Genomic DNA, 19,071 nt, shown 5'->3' with positions numbered 1-19,071 from the left:
TACTTTATGGTACCCCCTTCCACGTTTTGATGAGTCTAAGACAGTTATTCAGCACAGTGTACCATTAGAACTGAGGACAATGCACCATAACCAGCAATACTTTATTAAACAATTTCTGTAAAAGAATAACCCGCCAACACATAAGGCACCCACAATATACACTCTTAATATTTTTATATCTTATAAAATATGGCCAACAGAAACCTTTGTACGTGGAATGATGGGAATCCACCTCGAAGTGATGGAAGCGATGTTTTGATTTGCCATTTCCCAGTTTGTCCCTCTTGTCATGTACGGCCTTAGTAGGTGGGAAAGTCTTTTCTTTTTTTGGCAGTCTGGGAGTCTCCCACAATAAAAGCGAAATGCGAAAATTGCATTTGTTGCACGGTTGTACAAGATTAAAATATTGTTTCTAGTTTTTTAATACTGTTCTGCCTTTGGAACTTCTGGCTTCATATTGTGTCCCTATCCAGTTCAGGAAATTGGAGAATTATTGCACTTTCCGTATTCCAGCTGTGTCATTAACGAATTTTTGTAGACTGGAGTAGAGCACTGCACGGGCTCGGGCTTACCCGAAAACCAGGTTAAACTTTCTTTTTGGCGGGTCTAGGCTGAGTTCGGGTTCTATCATTATCGGCTCGAGCCTCTGTTACCCCTCTGTTAGTTAGCCACGGTCAAATTTTTTGGAGCCTGATACGCTGGGCCTGGCTTGGTCGGGCCTGGGTAGCCTATAAATTTCTCGGGCTCGGACCGGACTTGGGCTGAGAAACTTAGAATCCTTCGGGCTTCACTCTTCGCGGCTAGGTATGCAGCCGTCAGGTCGTGCTCGGGCCGGGCCTAAAAATGCGGCCCGTGCAGTGCTCTAGATCGGAGGCACTCTACGAAAACGACACGATACAGGAAGATGTTGTCGAATCAAACAGCAGCAATGTGATGTCAGCCAGTTGAAAGATTGGCTTGTGTTTGTGGAACAGGTATTGTTAACACCTTCCGATCTGCTAAAACCCGCTACTGTCACCTAAATTTAAAAAAAAGTTAAGGCCTAATATTCCAATACTGGTGTTCAATTTCTTTGCTTAGAGTTTGTTACTAAGTTACTTTTAAAAATGTTTACACAGAACAAAACAATCATCATCAGACTTCACTCGGACGTCGCTGTCACGGCATATCTTGTGGCACCGGCAGAGGGACGGGGGGGGACCGGCAGTGATCTGTTCTCGGCTTGCAGGTCTGAGTATGTCCACACGTTGGTCTCACTTGCACTTTTAGCGTGGATGCTACTGTGCGACTACATGAGTGTGGTCTCGTCAATGTGAACCCGATGCTGTGAACGAGCTTGGAAGAGTTCCCTTATCAGAGTAGCCTTTTCTCTCTCTAGCTGAGCAATAACTTCACTCTTTTGGCTCACTTCCTGCAAAAGCGTACAATGCTTTCAATGTTTTGCTACAGCAGAGTCATGACCTGGTACAACAACAACTTTATTTTGAGATGATGTTTATCTACCTCTGTTAGGATATGATTCTGTTCCTTGAGCCTCTGCACCATGGAGTTTTGCTGCACATTGTATGGCGATGGTTGAACTGCCAAATTCATATGTAATGGGAATCCCTTTGTGGAAACCATATGATAAAGTGAGATTGTTGTCATCAATGTCAATTAAAGATAACATCAGCCATTCACCTTACCTTATCTGAGCTCTCAATAAGAGCTCTTAGGTGCTGATTGACATCAAATATCCTCGCTATCTGAAATCTCAATCTCTCTTCATGTGCATCAGTGGAATATTCCTAGAAAGAAACGCAGGTATATCACTATTTAACAGAGTTCGAGGTAACTCGTTACTGTAACTAAGTTCCTTTTTTTTCTGGTAACTTGTAACTTAACTCGGTACTTTTGCGCCGTGGTAACTTTCAGAGGAACTCGTTCCTTTTTCAGGTAACTTTGACAAAGTAACTTAAGTTCCAAGTTACTTTTAACTCTCTTTTCACTCACGTCCACATATTTTCTTGCTTTCTCTCCAGTTCCTCCATGACATTTTTTGCCATAAAACGTGATATTCAATCAATGACAGTGTTTTATTCAGGAAGTAAGAACCGCTGCTATTGAAATGAAGCTGAACCATTGTGCACCCACAGGGAGTAAAGATGCAAAGTCTTCGAAGCAAAGAGAAACGTCATCATGACATTGGTAGACAGACTGAAACCGAAACAAATCTGAGGGGGAGAGCTGGGTTCAACGAACGGGCACTTGTTCGCTGCCTCCCATTGAAAGAAAAGTAGGACCGAGGTCGCGTCCCTTTAAAGAGAGACTTCGGAAGGATTTGAAAAAAAAATTAGGTGAGAGTCATACCGAACACGGACCACTCACTTGATACCGAATGCAACATTCACATTCATTTTGCGCGAATAGTTAATTCATAAATGATGACAATACCAAACCGAAACCAACATGCAAAGAGCACAGCGGTTCGCCAGGAGGATGATACTGTGACGTCACCCGGCATTGTAGTCTGCTACGAAGCTTGCATTCTTCTATGCAGGATGACGTCGGCAGTGTTGCTTTTGGCACCCTCTTGCTTCACAGAGGTGAAGCGCTCACTTCGTAATAATTTGTTCGAATAAAATCTGCGCACTTTGGGAACGAGATATTTGGTACGTATGTTCCTGACACCGCAAGGGTTACTGCTATGTCACATTTGTTGTGATTTTGTTGCGGAGTCCCACTTTAAGGGACCATATCGTATTCCCCTCAAGACCGTGGCTTTCGGGGCGACCTTGTTCACCTCTAGCTTCGAGCGTAGTTCAATTCTACCAAATTTTTGCCGTTGTCGAACACTATGACGTCATTTGTTTACAAACAGGGAGAGGTCTATTGTTGGACATAAACGAAAACGACCTAAGCGGGTTGCACTCCTCCGCAGGCAAATCAAGGTCTAACTCAACTGCTCACGCGCGCTGCACCTGCGTAATGCTGTTTTGTGTCCAAAGTAATTGTGTCCAAGCCCACCAATATTGTCACATCCTGAGGTAGTCACAATGCAAAAAAAAAAAAAAACTACACCTGCACCAATGACAGCACACCTTGCACACACCTCTTTGGGTCATGCCATCTTTGGGTTGTTGGACTGGACAAGGTGCATGTAGGACCTTCATAGCTTGGCCAGAGAGAGATAGGTTTCCTTGTTTGTGATTCCGTGTTAGCGCTGCGAATCAACTGTGGTTATGAGCAGCGTGCAGGTGTGGACAGATGGAGAGAGGATAGCAGGAAGGAGTGGGAGAAGAGGGGTTAGTAAGTGTGCGGGGCTGACTTCAGGGGGAACTGCGCTGGCATTAGTCTGGAAAGTGTGCTGGAAAACCCAGGAAAAACCTCGTGCAGCACAGCCAGCAGTACGATTTTAACCCGCCACCTCCAAGCCTTCAGCACGTCCTCGGCTAAATATAGGTTTCTGGTTAGCAGCATTGGGTGCAGCCAACACCACCTACATAGAGAAAGCCTGCTCACTCGTCGATGTGACATAACGACTAATAGTCAGCCAATCAGGATCATGTTTTCAACGGCGGTAGCCAATCACGAACGAGCTTCAAGCGGTCGTAGCCATGGAGATGAACCGCCGTCGTCTGCGAGCGGTGATGAAACGTCCCAGCGTACTAAACGGGAAAACTTTAAAATAAAGCTCCAAAACCGTCTCATATCTTTCTCATGACTGATTTTCTGGAAAGTGTATTGCACTTTTTGTCTACAGATTCATATCTACAGGTTCCAAGTTAACCGCAATCATTTCCGAGTCCTTGAATTCCCAGAACGGCGAATCACAGTAGCAGACGAATTCTGACTATATATGTCCACGGAGTACAGGAGGGAGAGGAGGCAATAAGCAGGCCTTCTGTACCTAGGTGGCGTTGGTACAGCAGGGTACGTAACTACGTGCCAAATGAAAGATCTAAGCACCTTAAAGGCATGGTCGCATCCATTCCAGTTGATATCGTAACTATGGTGTCATTTTATTCCTTGGCATGGCCTTAAGAAAAGGGATGCAGACGTCTGGACGGCGCCTTTCTCGTCTGAGCGACAGAGAGCGATGCCCTCTCACTCCGTAGGGAGTGATGTCACACCGATCTCGTTGTGGCAGGAGCGCTCGTCTTTAAATTTGTTTATTTGCTGTCTTGGCACTTTCCAGACGAAAAAATTTGCCAAGTAGGTCGTCGGGTGATGCCGAACACAGTGGTACCCGTTTCGTGGATGGGTTTCTGGATGCGACTGTACCTTTAAATACAGGGTGTTTATTTTTATCCGTTACAGAATTTTTATTAAAAAGCTACGAGAGCAGCATAGATGTCGTTTTTGCAATTGAGTTATGCGGCCAGGCGGACACCCTCTGGAAGAGAGTGCGTAACTACAAGATGACTAGTTACCTAAAATTCATTAATTGACTTTTTAATTAGGGAATTTCGGGCAAAAGCGAGGTAGCGGAACCGGAGACAATCCTCGTTGAAAGCCAATATACATTCTACAAACCCAGAAAAGCTGTGAAATATCCATCGCTGAATTTCGGTATGCAAATGAGCCGAAACCAAAAAAGCGCGATCAGCTTGGAATCAGCGACGTGGAATCAGCGCTGTGCTCTCCGCATTCCCGGTCGACGCGGTTTCGGCTCATTTGCATATCCAAATTCGGGGATGGATATTTTAACGCACGTGCGCGTTTCAGGAGTAGTTCTAACGTAGAATGGCTTTCAACGAGGTCAGTCTCTGATTCTGCTATCTCGCTTTCGCCCGAAATCGCCTAATTAGAGAGTTAATCAATGAATTTTAGGTAATTAGTCATCTTGTAGTTGCATATTTTCTTCGAGAGGATGTCCGCCTGACCGTATAACTCAAAGGCAAAAACGACATCTGTCCTGCTCTCATAGCTTTTTTATAATAATTCCGTAAAGGCTAAAAATAAACACCCTGTATAGCTGCTGACCTCTATCAGGACCTGTATTTCGTATGTCCATCACCCTGAAGGCAATATTGAAATTGCACTCTTTATTCTTTCATCGCTCTTTCTTACTTATCTTGCTATCTTATTACTATCGTACTACTCACTACTACTTTGCTTTCTCATAACCTCTCTTACTGGTGCTGCATGGCCTTTGCTCGTATTTTGCATTTTCTCTTGAACCCCACTGATGCGTTGTTGGTACCAGTCCCTTGCATGCTCAACGGCCCTCAGTCCTTGTACAAGCACGTCCTTCTCCTGCTCCAGCTGTTTCATGCGTCTTAACTTGAAAGAGTAAAAATCACTGTCAGGCAACATTGTTAACAGCATGCCTTCTATTGCTCCAGGTTTATATTTTATATAAAAAAATTTACATAGCCACGACACTTTACTGAGCTTACCATGCTATATTCAATTCCATGTCCCAAAGTGTGCCGCCTGGGCTCTCGTTTACGGGTCTGTTTCCTGAGGGCAGCACTGCTGCTCTGTTTGTTGTCGGCATTACCTGGTGACACAAAGAGATAGAATAAATATCTGCGTCGCCGTCACGTACGGCTTAGATATTGTCCGCTCTGCGAATGAAAGCATATTTTAGCGTATTCTTATTGAGACTTTGCTAACTATATAATCATCCGGCTGTGCTTTTCCCTCTAAACCAAGCACGAGACCTATGCGATGCTTGGGGAAAAAAGACTGTGCAGTACCTGCTTCCTTGCCTGTTGGTGCTGGAACCACGTTTTCCTTTTGATGTCTCATTTCTGGCACTTTTACAGATAATGGCTCACGTATGGGTATCTGTGTGCATGGCTTAGCAGCATCCACCGATTGATCCAATATCTTGTTTTTTACCCCAGAGAGTCTCTGCGCTCCCACTTCATGGTCTCCCCGAAGTTCGGCAAGTCGCACATCACTGCGGTAGCCCCGAAGCTTACTCGGTATTCTGCGGACGTCTGCCGTCTGCCTGGACAATTCCTTGCCTTGCAAGTGCGGGACACTGACCGATCTGTGTTGCGCTGTAACGGTGCTTGGACGAACGGCCGCCGTATTTGAAGGTCGCACCGCGATATTACCTGCTAAATTGTCTAACGATCGGCCAGGTCCGGAATATGACTTTGAAATGGATGGAGGTTTCAGCGCAGGCTGATGTCTTGCAAGAGTCCGTTCCTCACGATCAGGAAGTGGCACAGATGAGGGACGACCTCTAGGTTCACTGACCTGACCGAGCTGCGGTAAGTACTGGCTGCGGTACCACTGAGCTGCATTGCCTAGAGCCTGTCTGTGTCCTACGCGGTGACGAAGCAGACACATTTTCAAACCGGCACAAAACCTCTCAAAATTGATCATTTCATTGGGCGGTGTCACTTTTCTAAGGCACTCCATCACGTCAGAGGGAAGACCGTTGCTGCTGTCACGACTGCACGGCCACCGCTTCTCGATATCCCGAATATTAATGCAGCCAGTCTTCTGATCATCCATGATGTCGAAAAGAACCTTCATGGCACTGACAAACCGCTTCGGGAGCTCATTCAGTGTTGGTTTAAAGTGGTGGTGACTTAAGTGCGACATTTAAACACAATTTTCTACACCGTCAAAGCACTGAAGGCGTCTTGTATGCAAAACTCACAGTGACCTAGCCGTAGCCGCAGCTAGCCAGCGAGTCAGCCAACCCTAGCCAGGAGTCATGATTATATATGTATATATTTCCTAAATATTGAGGTATTATTGTACAGTATCTTGTCCGATTTTCACACAAGTATTTCTTTGCACGCGAACAATTGAGCAATTGATTAATTTATACATTTTTCATCGGTAGTGCGTATGCGCGTATGCGTGTTTGCGGCTCAGTGCTCAGTCTGGCTCAGTCATCGGTTCACGGAAGAGGGCTACGAACTGGCTGAACGTTACCGAAGTAGCTCCTCTTTGTGGTGCGTGGAAAAGCAAAACACTGCGTAGTGTAAAGAAAAGCAGACACACGCGAGATAATCTGCGAACTGTTCGATAGCTAGGTAAGGTATGACCCGCATGCACTAGCAATATCTGCCGGCAGTGGCTGCATAAATAATACTGATGTGATTACGTTATGGCATCCGTGTACCGTGTTTAGGCTTAATCATGTGCAGGTTTCTCTAGAAGTAAGCTACCCCGACGTATGTCTGTTAGGCAAAATCGGACACGTCGAGCTCTAAAGTACTTTGTTGGAGCCAGTTATTGGCGTTATGCCTTCGGGTACGCATTCGCCATGCAACACTTTCCATTTACCGGGTATCGTCGTAACCTGCAACCGCGCTGTTCCTGCATTGAATCTCTGCGATAATTTCGGCTTTGATACTTTCACTTCGCTGTTGGCCAGCGTTTTTCAGATGTCATCAATTATTTTCGTGGCTGCTGCTCTACCTCGAGCACATACTTTCTTACTGTTCGCTTCGTTATGACTGCCTCGTGCAGTGTTTCACAGAAGCTCTTCTTTCCAAGTTACGGCCAGCGCATCGACTTGGCATTGATTTGACTTCGGACCACGCTTTTGCTTGCAGTATCATGGCACGGAGGTCAGCGCCAGATAGTCCTTGGCAAAATGGCGTGCCACCATTCGCTCTCTGCCAGCCAACATTCAATCCTATGATGAATTGTAGCCCTATGTGGGGTCAGAGTAACGTTCCCTTTATGGGGAACATGATGGCGCCAAACATGATGCGATATGGAGACAACACTTCGTCTCATTCAAACTTTAGAAGGAACTTCGACCAGGTGAGCAGACAACGTTGTGCCAGGGTGTCTTTACCATGCTGTAAGTTAGCAGGCGTCTTCTGGCCTGGCATTAGCATGCACATTTTTTCCAGCAGCATTTGTTGTGCTTTGTTGGATTACATGCGTACACAAGCATCTCGGACCTGAGTTCATTGTTTCTTTACCCGCCGGTTAATGCTTGCTGTTGGGAATATTGGAGAAGTTGCGATATCTGAAGTCTGGCATCCAGTGAGAGCGCACAGCCTCTTCTGCCCAGGATTGATTTGGTGCACTCACGGACTGGACTGAATCACTGGATACTGTCTTCAGGATCGGCCTTGATGGTGCATCTCATAGAGATCAGTTTTTGTATTGATGCACCTGGCCCAAAAATGACTTTTAATTGGGCACATATTGATCATTTGAACATTGTTGTGCCCATTATTGTGGAAAGCTTCCTTATACTTTGCTGTGTTGATTACCTAGTTCCCATCCTATTGTGGGAGTAGAACCGCCGAACAAAGTATCACACACACATTAGGCATCTTAGGCTCGTAAGTTAGTGATGAGAGCATTGGCTTTGGCTATATTTTTGGACAAGTCAGCCAGAAAAGGAACAGGTGCTGTGCCAACCGGACTCAATGTCATTAACAAATAACCCTCTGAAGTAGATCATTTTATTCACAAGACTATTTTACTAGGCTCTCAAATAGATATACTCACCCTTTTGCTGGAAGGATGGGGTTGAATTTGGCGTTTTGTACACAAACTGGCCTCAGATAATAAATACACAGAGCCGGTTTGCATTCATATGCAGTAAGAGGAAATTAATGTGCTGCATATTTAGGTTTCGCTCTGCAGATAAAGACTGCAGTTCTGAACTGCCACTTGATGTGCATGGTGCAGTCCTGGACAAAACTTTACGGAACACGACGCATCGTCGTTTGAATTCCCTGCGTTCTCGTCCCATTAAGGTTATTATTAAAGTCTTCGGGTCCACCATTCTGGACGGCGAGACATGCCTGCTTCCATCCACTGCCAGAGTTCCACCGAGAGTTCCAGCGACGGTGCAGTCGGCGTTCTGTACACTTTTGTCCGCATTTTACGGCACACATGTATGGTGCAGTTTGGGCTGTGCTGGTCGACACTGCACATCGCAACATCACATGGCCAGTAGAACCTTAAAATCTGGAAAATTTGTTCTCTCCAAAGTGAAAGTGAGGGGGGGAAAGCTTTGGATGCATTACTGCCGCCATTCTTGCATTGAAAACTAAAGCAAGCTGCCTCTGGTGGAATCCTTATATATGACTTCGCAGGAGGCTACCTCTTGCAGAAGTAGACTTTGCAAGCCGTGTCAAACCCTCTAGAACAGCAAGCATGCCAGAGCACTTAAAGGAGCACTGGGGTGACCCCCCAATTTTTTATTTTTTTTTTGCTGCAGAGTGTTCTCCAATGAATAAAATGAGTTCCTGCGAAAGAAAGACGAGCGCGGGTGACCTACAGGGCGAGCGTGAGGGTTCTGTTCCGCACACCTTCAAAAAATTCTCCTCCTCGTGAAAAGAGCACATCGCAGAACGAGAGGACGTCGTGACATATGCCACTCCCCTCATGTGAGAAGTGACGCACCGCTCGAGCATGTATAAGCGGCGCGTGAGCTGTGAAGAAAAACAGGGCTCGGAGCCTCCAATACGTCACACGAGAATCGTGTCGGCCGGCTGCTTTCTCTGACTGTTTCTTTTTGTAAATTTTTTTTTTGTTTAATAATTTATTTCTCATCACAAGTTTTTACAATACAGTAACGCCTACTTAAGCCAGTTGACTTGTTTGCAGGTTGCACAGCCATAATGCACCGCAGAGCGAAAATATTTGCATGGCAGTATTTCGAGTGGCGTTGAATGTCACCTCATTGCTCCTTTAATGATTTATTACAAGCGCCATTGAAATGTATGTTGTGCTCCTATCTGAGAATATTGTGCGTACTAAAAGCACGAGTGGAATGATCACGTTCGATTACTTTCTTCAGATTTCTGCTTACACTTCTTTCGAAGAAAGTAACTTTTTTCACAATTTAGAATCCAGGAAAGATTTCATTACATATTTATCTGACTTATTATGTGCTTATATTGCTCGCTAGTTCCAGCACAGCACTACAGAGTAGTGATTAACACCCAAGGTCTATCAGTATAGCTGCTGGCAATATTGCCGATCGCATTAGAGCGTTGATCAGCAAGGATAATCGCGGTTCTATGTTTAAGTCTTGTTAAAATGTGAGACTAGAATTGGCCATTGAGAGAGAAACTTTCGGCAGAGGGATCGACGTTTTCAACCAAGACGAAGGCAGGAACACCCACCCGAAGGGAACCGCCGAGGGGGTAAACGTTCTCGCTTCTCTCCTCGAAATGGGAAGCGACCTGCTGCGCGTCGCTCCCGTTCTCCCCCTGCCAAGAGAGTTGCAAAGGAGGCAGATACAGCAGAGGAGGAGGAGGAGAAGGTTGTTAAAACTGAGGAGGAGGCAGGTGGAGAAAATCTGGAAGAGGAGCCGTCACGAGGGACGGAGGAGGAGGAGGACCTGTACGACCCTGCTGATCCTACCAACGATGCTGCTGAAGAGGTGCGTCGCTCCCTTGCATTCCCGTTTTTCCCCCGTGTTCTGTTTTCCCCATTTCCCCGTGTTCTGTTTTCCCCATTTCCCCCGTGTTCTGTTTTCCCCATTTCCCCCGTGTTCTGTTTTCCCCATTTCCCCGTGTTCTGTTTCCCCCATTTCCCTCGTGTTCTGTTTCCCCCATTTCCCTCCTGTTCTGTTTTCCCCATTTCCCCCGTGTTCTGTTTTCCCCATTTCCCCCCGATGTTCTGCCATGTAGGCTGAGTAGCTCATGGCAGCATCAAATCTTTGCTATGGATTTTTCCCCGAAGTGTTGTCTCTATGTGGCTGTTATTGATCACTTATCGACGTCCTTGTAGGCACCTGAATCCAAGGGCGAGGGTTACGCGGAAGACGCACTTGATGCTGAGGCAGAAATAGACAAATTTGAAGATGCTAATCTACATTCTACACTGAACGAAGGGGCAGCCCCCACTGAGGAAGCGCAAGATGACTTTGTATTGCAGGAAAGCAACGAGGAAGGTCTTGCATCTGAAGCAGTTGAGGAAGTTCCAAAGGTGATTACTTGTGGGATATTTCGGACCAGTTTTAGTAGCGGAGAAATTGTGTACCTAACGGAGCTGCTTCTCTGCAGGATTCTGCGGAGGGGGAAGAGGCAGCAGTGCAGTACGAAGATACTCCATCAGCTGGAGACCCGGTAAATATAATTCCCGTCTGCTAAGTTTGCTCTTTTGACCCCCATTTGACCAGTGACGCTTGCAACATTTCTGTCAATTTCTTTTAAAAAAAGAAAGGTGTGTGTGTGTGTGTAACTCGCACAAGCTTGGCCGTTTTCCAGGCTGCGTTGTCTAAAAAAAAAAAACAGAGTCAATGTAGAGCTGTGGCCTTGAGCATGAGTACGGTGATGTGATTGCTGTGCCAAACCGCGCCATGGGGAAAAAGCCTGTGCCAAACGTCCGCTTGTGCCGTTAAAAGCGAAGGCGAACCTCCAGCTGAGCGCCTCTGGTCGTTTAGCGCGTGTCTAGTCGGTGGGCAGAGCAAGTCATCGCGGGACCGTAGCCGAGTCTCCTATCCGTACGGTTTCGCTTCAGTTTTGCATGCGCTAAGCCAGGTCCCCCAAGGTCGCCATTTTCCCACGTATTTGTTCCTATCACGGTGCGTGCAATGCCGGAGGCCGCCCTTGATACCCCATTGTTACCAGACATTGGCTTGTGTTGGATTGTAGCGCGCCAAAGATCCAGTTGAAGCACAATCCAAGCCAGGCCAAGTCACCGAAGGAGAAATGGACGACTGCGCCTGCGGCGCCTGGTGCGACAGGTATGCTGTGTGATGCACGCAGCCGTGCGCTACATCCTTCCGATCGCTCGACACGTTTAAAAACGGGACCAAAAGGTGAAACACGACACAGAAAGTTGTTATGCGCGTTTTATTTGGACATATAAAGACTAGATTCATTCGCAGAAACAACAAAAACATTTTGCCGCTAAACTTAGTACGCTGAAGTGATCCGGAATGGCAACAGTGGGGTATCTAGTGGCAGCCTTCTTCGTTGCACGCTTTTCCGAGGTGAGTTTGGGGGGACCTGCGCTAAGCCAGTGTCCTGCTGTTATGAAACCCTTTCCTGATATGCGTTGTTTGAAGGGTGAAACTGCTTATGAGATCGTCGCCCACCTGTTGCGGCCAGCCAATAGTAAAGCAATAGAGATAAGACCCCCCTCCCCACCCAGAAGGATTAGGAATATGACAGGACGGAAGACACAGGTTCGATCACTATCACCTGTCCCTTCATTTTTTAAAACATTGTTATGTTTCCGTGCTATGTTACCGTAACTTGTCGCAGGTGTCACGTGACCTCACTAACGGGATAAGGTGAATGATTGCAAGAACACTCGTAATAGGCCATCAGTTGGTGTTGTGGACGAGAAACGTGAAGTAAATACTGGACGTGTTCAGCCAATGTGATTCGAGCACTATATAAAAGCACAGTACCCAAGTTGGCATGATGCCAAAATGTACCTCTGTGCTCCTTTAAAGGGACAGTCACATCCATTCGAGTGGATTTTGAAACTTTTGCGTCATTTTATTCCTCTTGCTTCGCTGATTAGGGTATCAAAAATCCCATGAGAAATAGTGATAGGTTTGATTGTTAGTTGATGGAACACATGTCCAGCAGACGAGGGATGTTAAGGGTACTTCGGAATTCCCTCTCTGGAAAAACGAGAAAACGTCGCTCTCTAAGAGGGCCAACGACTGCATGACCTTGAGAAGGGAAATGCTGCGGGTGTCTCAGAGTTATGGGGCACCATTCCTCCTCTGAGTGCCGCGCTCTCGCTCTCTGCTTAGGGAGTGCCGTCGGGCGCTTCTGTGGCTGCGGCAGCGGCGCTCATCTTTAAAATTTTTTTTTTATTAAAGTCTACACACTTTTCGGATGAAGAATCTAGCCATGTAGGTTGACGGTCGATGCCGAACACAGTGGTATCGGCTTCATAGATGGGTTTCGGGATGCGCACCATCCCTTTAAAGACACTGCTGCAGCGAACAGCTTCCGTAATGCTAGGTTTCGTAAGCACTGTGTAATTGAAGAAAAAAAAAGCGCCGACGACAAGCTTATTGTTTGAGGAAAAAGGTAAATTCTCATAAAGGTAGGAGCCTCTGTGACGCTTTTCATAAAACCATCTTATTGGCTCGATATTGAGCAGCCTGTGACTTGCGTAGGTGTCCATTCTGGCGGCCCTACTTGTGTTCAGCTTCATCTGCACTTCATGTCAGTGGAAGGAATTCATCCACAGCACATACTGTGTGCTTGAAACTGGCTGGAGCAGTAAGGCTTCCTCCGTTTTAGGAGGTGATGCTGTGTTTTTCTCTTATTAATGAATCCGTTCATGCACAGCATTATTCACAAAGCATGCATTAAAGGCCAATTACGAAGGGCTTTACATTACATGCAGACTCGTTACCGCCAGCTTGCTCGCTACCTCTCTATCCTCTCGTTATCGTTAGAAAGGTCGTTTCTAACCTTCACACCGGAGGGAGTTGACCTGGCAGTGCCGAGAGAACATCTTGAACCCCCAGCTTTCACTTCCTATATGTCTGATGAATGTTATACTGCGTTATCAGTGTGGGACCCCGGAGAAGCAGCAGACCCCCGTGAAAAGCGCACAGCAGACACCAGTGAAAGGGGCTCAGCAGGCTGAGAAGGATGACAAGGCAGTTAAAAAGAGCGCTGCCGAGGAAAAATCTGCGCAAAATGTCTCCAAGAGTCCGAAGAAGCCTGCAGAAGCTGCAAGAAAGCCCGAAGAGAAAAAAAGTGACCACCGGCGTGATGTGTGAGTGTCTCTTTGAAACTGAGGTTTGCAACTTTCACTGCATAACCCTCCCCCCAACCCTCTGTCACAGTTCCTCATCAAGGAAGCAGAAGGGAAAGGGTTGGTGCACCGTGTGCGAACTTAACTTTGATGGAAGTTTCCTTGAACACAGACGAACAGAGGAACACAAGGTGAGGATTAATGTGGTACAGCTGCGATCAGACTTAACCTTAACATGTGAGGAGGGCATACCTTGTGCTAGAGTCATGGAGTGTTGGCTGCAGGGTTTGAGATTGGTGGTAGTGGTGGTATTGGTGGTAGCTAGTGGTATGTGTGAGTTCTAAGGAGAGACTGATCGTGGGTGTGGGATGGAGTTCCAAACCCTGAGGCTAATGCTCCGTGGCACTGACGGCTGCACAGGTCATGCGCTCTTGTATTACAGTTAAGTATGGCAATGGCTGTACTAGGTGTGGTGATTGATTGGCATTTTGTGCTTGTGTACATCCAGCGCAAGAGAGACCAGAAATACCCGAAGTGTCATCCATGTAGCATGGGCTTCGCTAATTCCAAGCAGTACGAGTTGCACTGCTCTGGCAACTTTCACAAGAAGGTCAGTGGCGGAATATTTGTGGTCAGAAAAAGGGGAATGCACACCGTTACTCATGTGGGCTTTCTCTTTGCTCTTCTAGAATGTTGAAGTGCAGGACAATGAAATTGATGAAAAGTCTAATCCACTGGGTAAGTCTTTTTTTTTTGCTTGAAGTTTGTGTTTTATATCATTTTTTTATGTTCGAATTTCTTGATATGTTTCTGGGTGGAGGTGCTTCGCTGCCTATATCTCATTTTTAGCGCATATAAGAGCCTGTATTACTGTTTTCTTCATTTCTTGGCATGAATTGCGAATGTTAGTGGCATAATGAAAATGCTATTAGGGAAATTCTTTCAACTCCAAGTGAAATTAAAATGGTATTGCCTGGTACTGTGAACAAGCAAACTCGAAAGTAACACAACCTGCGAGAAGTGCTATGAAAAGTTCAAAAACTTGAGTATAACGGATACTACGGTTGTTTCACTTGACATCGGCAAATTTAGTTTTCTACTCAACGTCATGCACCGGCATGGGTGTCGGCATCGCACAGTCATACAGATGTGCATGTTATCACGACAGTTACGTCAAGAAAATGTCAGAGTGCCAGCGGTTCTGACACTCATTGTTGACTTTGACCCTTAGACCTGTTGACTTTGTGCCTTAGGCTCTTGGAGGCTCTGTGTGTTGTTTTTGTCCCTAGATGGAGCTTGCCTCAGCTTGTTTGCTATCTATGCATATTATATTAGTAGTTATGTTTAATGAACAGTTTAAACACTATTAAAATTCCAAGATCACTTTTCCTTACATTTTCTGCCACTATGGGCCACTACCTACTAGATTATACCGACCATGTCATAACCGTCCGCACGATCCGCTAGGGGCGCTACTCATAGGCCTGCGAGATCTGCATCGTGATTGGACGATGGAAATTTGAATTTTGAACGCGCAGAAGTGCACGCACGATTGGCGTAGCAGACGACAGCAACAATTCCTATGAAAACGCATAGAATGATGATCGTAATCAACTTTAGAGGGAAGCATCTCTCGTGTCAAACTGTGTCGAAAATGAGTGCTGTTGTATCGTTGTTCCTCACCCGTGTCTCCCTATCGTGCACGCTCGGTTATAGGAATGTATCGCACCAACGCGCTGAATCGATTATCCTTCTTGGCGTGCGATGTGGCAGCACGACGATGTCAGCGGTGCTCGAAATATTCAGTGGTCGTTGCCTTCAAAGATAATTCCGATTTCAGTGTTACAACGATATTAGAACAACAACGACAACTTTATTTTATGTTGGTGGTTGGAGGTGTCACAGCCAGTGGCTATACTCTTTCTCGTTGCATTGATAAGTAGCATTCAACAATCACGTCAACACATGGCACCTTCATCTGTTGTATAAGTAGGAACATGAGTGACGCACTTCTACATCGGGCATATGTAGGAGTGACTTTTTCGGGTTAAACCCGATTGCTCCCTGAATTCCAGTCAGATACTGGCTACGTTTGACTTAGAGGAATCGCAATACAGTGGCAGTGCTATATCGAGTACACACAATTTACAGATCCATTATACAGTTATGTGTTTTTGTGGCCTTCTATTGCTCTCCGGCAATGTGAGCCACCTAAAACTCTGGTGTCAATACACCTGTGGTCTTCTTGTTACTCGTTTTCCCACCAGGTGCGGAGTACTTGGAGGAGATCACTGCTTTCTTCTGCACCTTATGCCACGTGCTACTCAAGCCAGACGTGAAGGACCAGCATTGCCGCACACGTGGCCACTACCGCAGACATAGGGTAACATGCATTCCTCATACCTACGCACTTCAGATTTGCCCTGCCCTAGGCACAACTTCGCCTCGCGACGGCTCTGCTAACACAGAACTTTGGAAACTGTGTTGTAACTGCATAAATAGGCTCACACAAACTGTCAAATGAGAGATCCTGCGTCCTCTTAGATGCGTGGACTAAATATTTATACTCAGTCTACTGGTGTGTCATGTGTATTCTGCCGAGTAAACCCAAGATTGACGCCTGATTCAATCCGATTCAACCAGAATTAAGTTGAATCAGGTTCAGTTCAACCCGATTACACCTGAATTATTGAAGCAAAATATACCCCCCCCCCCCCTTTCCATGTTGTTGAAAAAAGCAGGCCCTATGTATGTTGCATCATGTCTTCTAACATGATAACTTCTAATTATTTTGCCCTGCAAATTTTGCTTTGCTTCAGATTTTTGTGACGACTTCAACATCTTTACAGCATTTATAATTCCCTTGCAGGACGTGAAACGTAAGGAAGAAACCTCGAAGTCCAAAGATATTGCCGAAGATGATGACGCTATATTCACAATCACGGATGAGATTGTTAGTGACGATGAAGGAAAAGGTGAATCAGTAGATAAGCCACAGCCTGCATCAGAGGTGACTGCAGACGAGGCAGCAAAGGTAGACGAACAGACTGTCCCTGATGCTGGCGTCGAGTCCGCTTCTCCAGTTGTCGACACCACCATGAACAGTGACGTCCCCACTGAAACCGCACAACCTGAAGTGACGACTGAGGTCTGTCCTGCAGACAATAATAATGCAAATGGCGATACTGGCTTAGAGACGAGCGTCGTTCAGGGTGTCGACGAAGAAATGAGCGGGTATAAGACTGCAGACGACGCAACACCCGAGAAGGTAGCTGCCGTCAACAGCGCAAAAGCAGTCAGTGTCACATCCACACCAAAGTCAACCGAGGGTTCAAACAGGGGACGTGCAAGGGGCCCGATTGGCCGGGGCCGAGCCATCCGGGGCCGGCGGCGGTAAGGGGGATCCCCGGTTCAAAAGATGACGCCCCTCAAAATTTGAACGAGGTCGTCGCACTTGCTTCGCTGCAAAATTTTTAGTTGCATCTTTGTGCCCACATTCTTTTTCCTTTTTTTTTCTTTTTTTTTTTCCATATTTGTGAGCCTGTGCAAGAAAGGGAAATACTACTCGGATGTTCTAGTGTGTTGCATTCTGCAGTTATGCTTTCAACTACACTTTATTTGTTGGGAAGCACTTTGCAACTATTCCTTTGCAGTTGCAACAGGGATTCATCGAACGCGTATAACATTCATCATTCTTTTTTTTGTCATAATCAGTGTTTTTATTGTGGAAGTACAAGAAGTCTGTTCCTCCCTTTGGTCGAAAAGTGGTAAGGTGCGCCAGTGTGGCAGGTTACTCCGAATATCGTGAGCGTCATGTCTTTCCTATGTTTGGATGAAATAAAGTTCTGCACCACCTGCACCTGCTTCGCATTCTTGATGTTGGGCGAGGGCTATCATGTAATGTACAAACTAATAGTTTTGCCTTCTTATAACGAAATCGATTTTTCCGTATCGCCTTATTCAAAGTCTCACGCTGTCCAGCGGAAATGCACGCGTTTTGAAGCTGATTGGGTATTTGAAGTGTCCTTCCGGACGACAAAACGCGTAGTGCAAAGGGTGTGAAAGTCCGTAGGGCAAACCTAGCTTACGCCTTCCCTCTCCCCATGTGATAGTCATGGTGCTCACCACAAATATTTGTTTGCTTGAAAGCTTTTTTGCTCATTAGTGTCCTTTTTTGGCTACGCTTTTACCGAATTGCTGCTGCTATCGAATTCTTCACTCGCCTGTTGAGTTCGGTTAGGCGAAGAGTAACCATATTTGAACCAAGTAAACTGGTTGTATACGAAAAAGGCAGCACAGTCGTTTTCATCGATATTATCAAAGCTTCTGATCCGTTCTCTTGAGGCTCGTTCTTGTGTCCACAAAAAACAACAAAGCTGAAGTGTGGCATGCACAACCAGGCTGCATGCCGGTGTGACACACGATGGATGACGTCAGACAATGTATGTACCACCGATCAGTTCATATAGCCAGCATACGACAAGCCAAACGTTGTATCTGCGCTTATCAGTAATGTCCAACTGATTTTTGAACAGTCCATTACAGAAACGCCACAGACGAATGAGTTCGTGGAAGGCCTGCTTGTATGTCAACCACCACAGACAGTTGCATCGTGTGTGTGGCCGATTTTAATGGTCACTACTGGTTTGCCTTTTCTATCTGACGGATAACTGCCTGCTCCGATTGTGGAATAATAATGGAAACTCAGTCGTAAAGTGGTCTGTAGGGATTGACCCAATGCTTATGTTCCACCATGTTCTATATAAACGAAACTGGAAATTTCCTGTCGTGAGTAATCGATAAGCAGTATTTCAAACAAGAGCACTGGAAGCCGTAGCAATCGTGAAATAATGAGCTAAATTGTGATCTGTCCTTCCGGACGAGGCCCAAGAGGGACCATTAGCTTCATGCGATATCACCTGAGAAACGTGATCGTAACATTGGTAGACAGCCTGAAACCGAAACAAATCTGAAGGGGAGGGCTGGGTCCCACGAATGGGCACTTGTTCGCTGCCTCCTGTTGAAAGAAAAGTAAGATAAGGTCGTGTCCTTTTCTCCCCGAACCTCCCTTTGTCCCATGAGTGTCCCTTTCTCTCCCGTCTTTCTCTCTCGGGTCGTGTCCCTTTCTGGGATCATCGTAATCCCCTCAAGGTCCTGGCTTCCGGGCGCGACCTTTTGTTCGCCCCTGTAGCTTTGAGCGTAGTTTAACTCTACCAATGGCGTTGTGGAACACTATGACGTCCCGAACACTATGCTTCCCGAAGTCTCATTGCTCATCTCCCGGATGAGCTCTTCAAATGTCACACGCGTTCTACGGTGGCTTCCTGCATGTCTTTTTCATACAGTTCTATGTAATATAGTAAACAACTTCAGTAAACAATTTTGAGATGATGAATGGTGAGCTTCATCGCCGGGGGTGATACTCCACCCCATTGCTGGCTGGCGGTAATGTGGGGAATG

General features: G+C 46.1%; 2 protein-coding genes across 3 annotated transcripts; one reads left to right on the top strand and one right to left on the bottom strand.

Annotated features, from left to right (window-relative positions):
- Window positions 1-80: 80 nt before the first annotated feature.
- LOC135368417 (suppressor APC domain-containing protein 2-like) lies at window positions 81-6,629 on the bottom strand. 2 transcript variants are annotated; one of them, XM_064601655.1, is made up of 6 exons: window positions 5,685-6,629; window positions 5,382-5,485; window positions 5,119-5,265; window positions 1,686-1,787; window positions 1,504-1,608; window positions 81-1,411 (listed from the first exon to the last, which is right to left on the bottom strand). In XM_064601655.1, exons 1-6 carry the CDS (start codon window positions 6,544-6,546, stop codon window positions 1,289-1,291), a joined length of 1,443 nt encoding a protein of 480 aa, XP_064457725.1. In that variant the 5' UTR covers window positions 6,547-6,629; the 3' UTR covers window positions 81-1,288. The 2 variants fall into 2 exon arrangements, with proteins under 2 accessions (XP_064457725.1, XP_064457726.1); XM_064601656.1 differs by lacking the exons at window positions 81-1,411; window positions 1,504-1,608 and adding an exon at window positions 3,092-3,202 and having other exon boundaries at window positions 1,685-1,787; window positions 5,088-5,265.
- A 199-nt stretch (window positions 6,630-6,828) lies between these two features.
- On the top strand, window positions 6,829-17,470 carry LOC135368416 (RNA-binding protein 20-like). The gene is made up of 11 exons (XM_064601654.1): window positions 6,829-6,986; window positions 7,512-7,725; window positions 10,013-10,315; window positions 10,666-10,863; window positions 10,941-11,003; window positions 13,424-13,632; window positions 13,703-13,802; window positions 14,120-14,221; window positions 14,301-14,349; window positions 15,879-15,994; window positions 16,481-17,470. Exons 2-11 carry the CDS (start codon window positions 7,516-7,518, stop codon window positions 17,006-17,008), a joined length of 1,878 nt encoding a protein of 625 aa, XP_064457724.1. The 5' UTR covers window positions 6,829-6,986; window positions 7,512-7,515; the 3' UTR covers window positions 17,009-17,470.
- The last annotated feature ends 1,601 nt before the right edge of the window (window positions 17,471-19,071 follow it).

Source organism: Ornithodoros turicata, chromosome 9, assembly GCF_037126465.1.
Source record: "Ornithodoros turicata isolate Travis chromosome 9, ASM3712646v1, whole genome shotgun sequence".
NCBI classification, from domain to species: domain Eukaryota; kingdom Metazoa; phylum Arthropoda; class Arachnida; order Ixodida; family Argasidae; genus Ornithodoros; species Ornithodoros turicata.
This window is presented reverse-complemented; position numbering and strand designations above follow the sequence as displayed.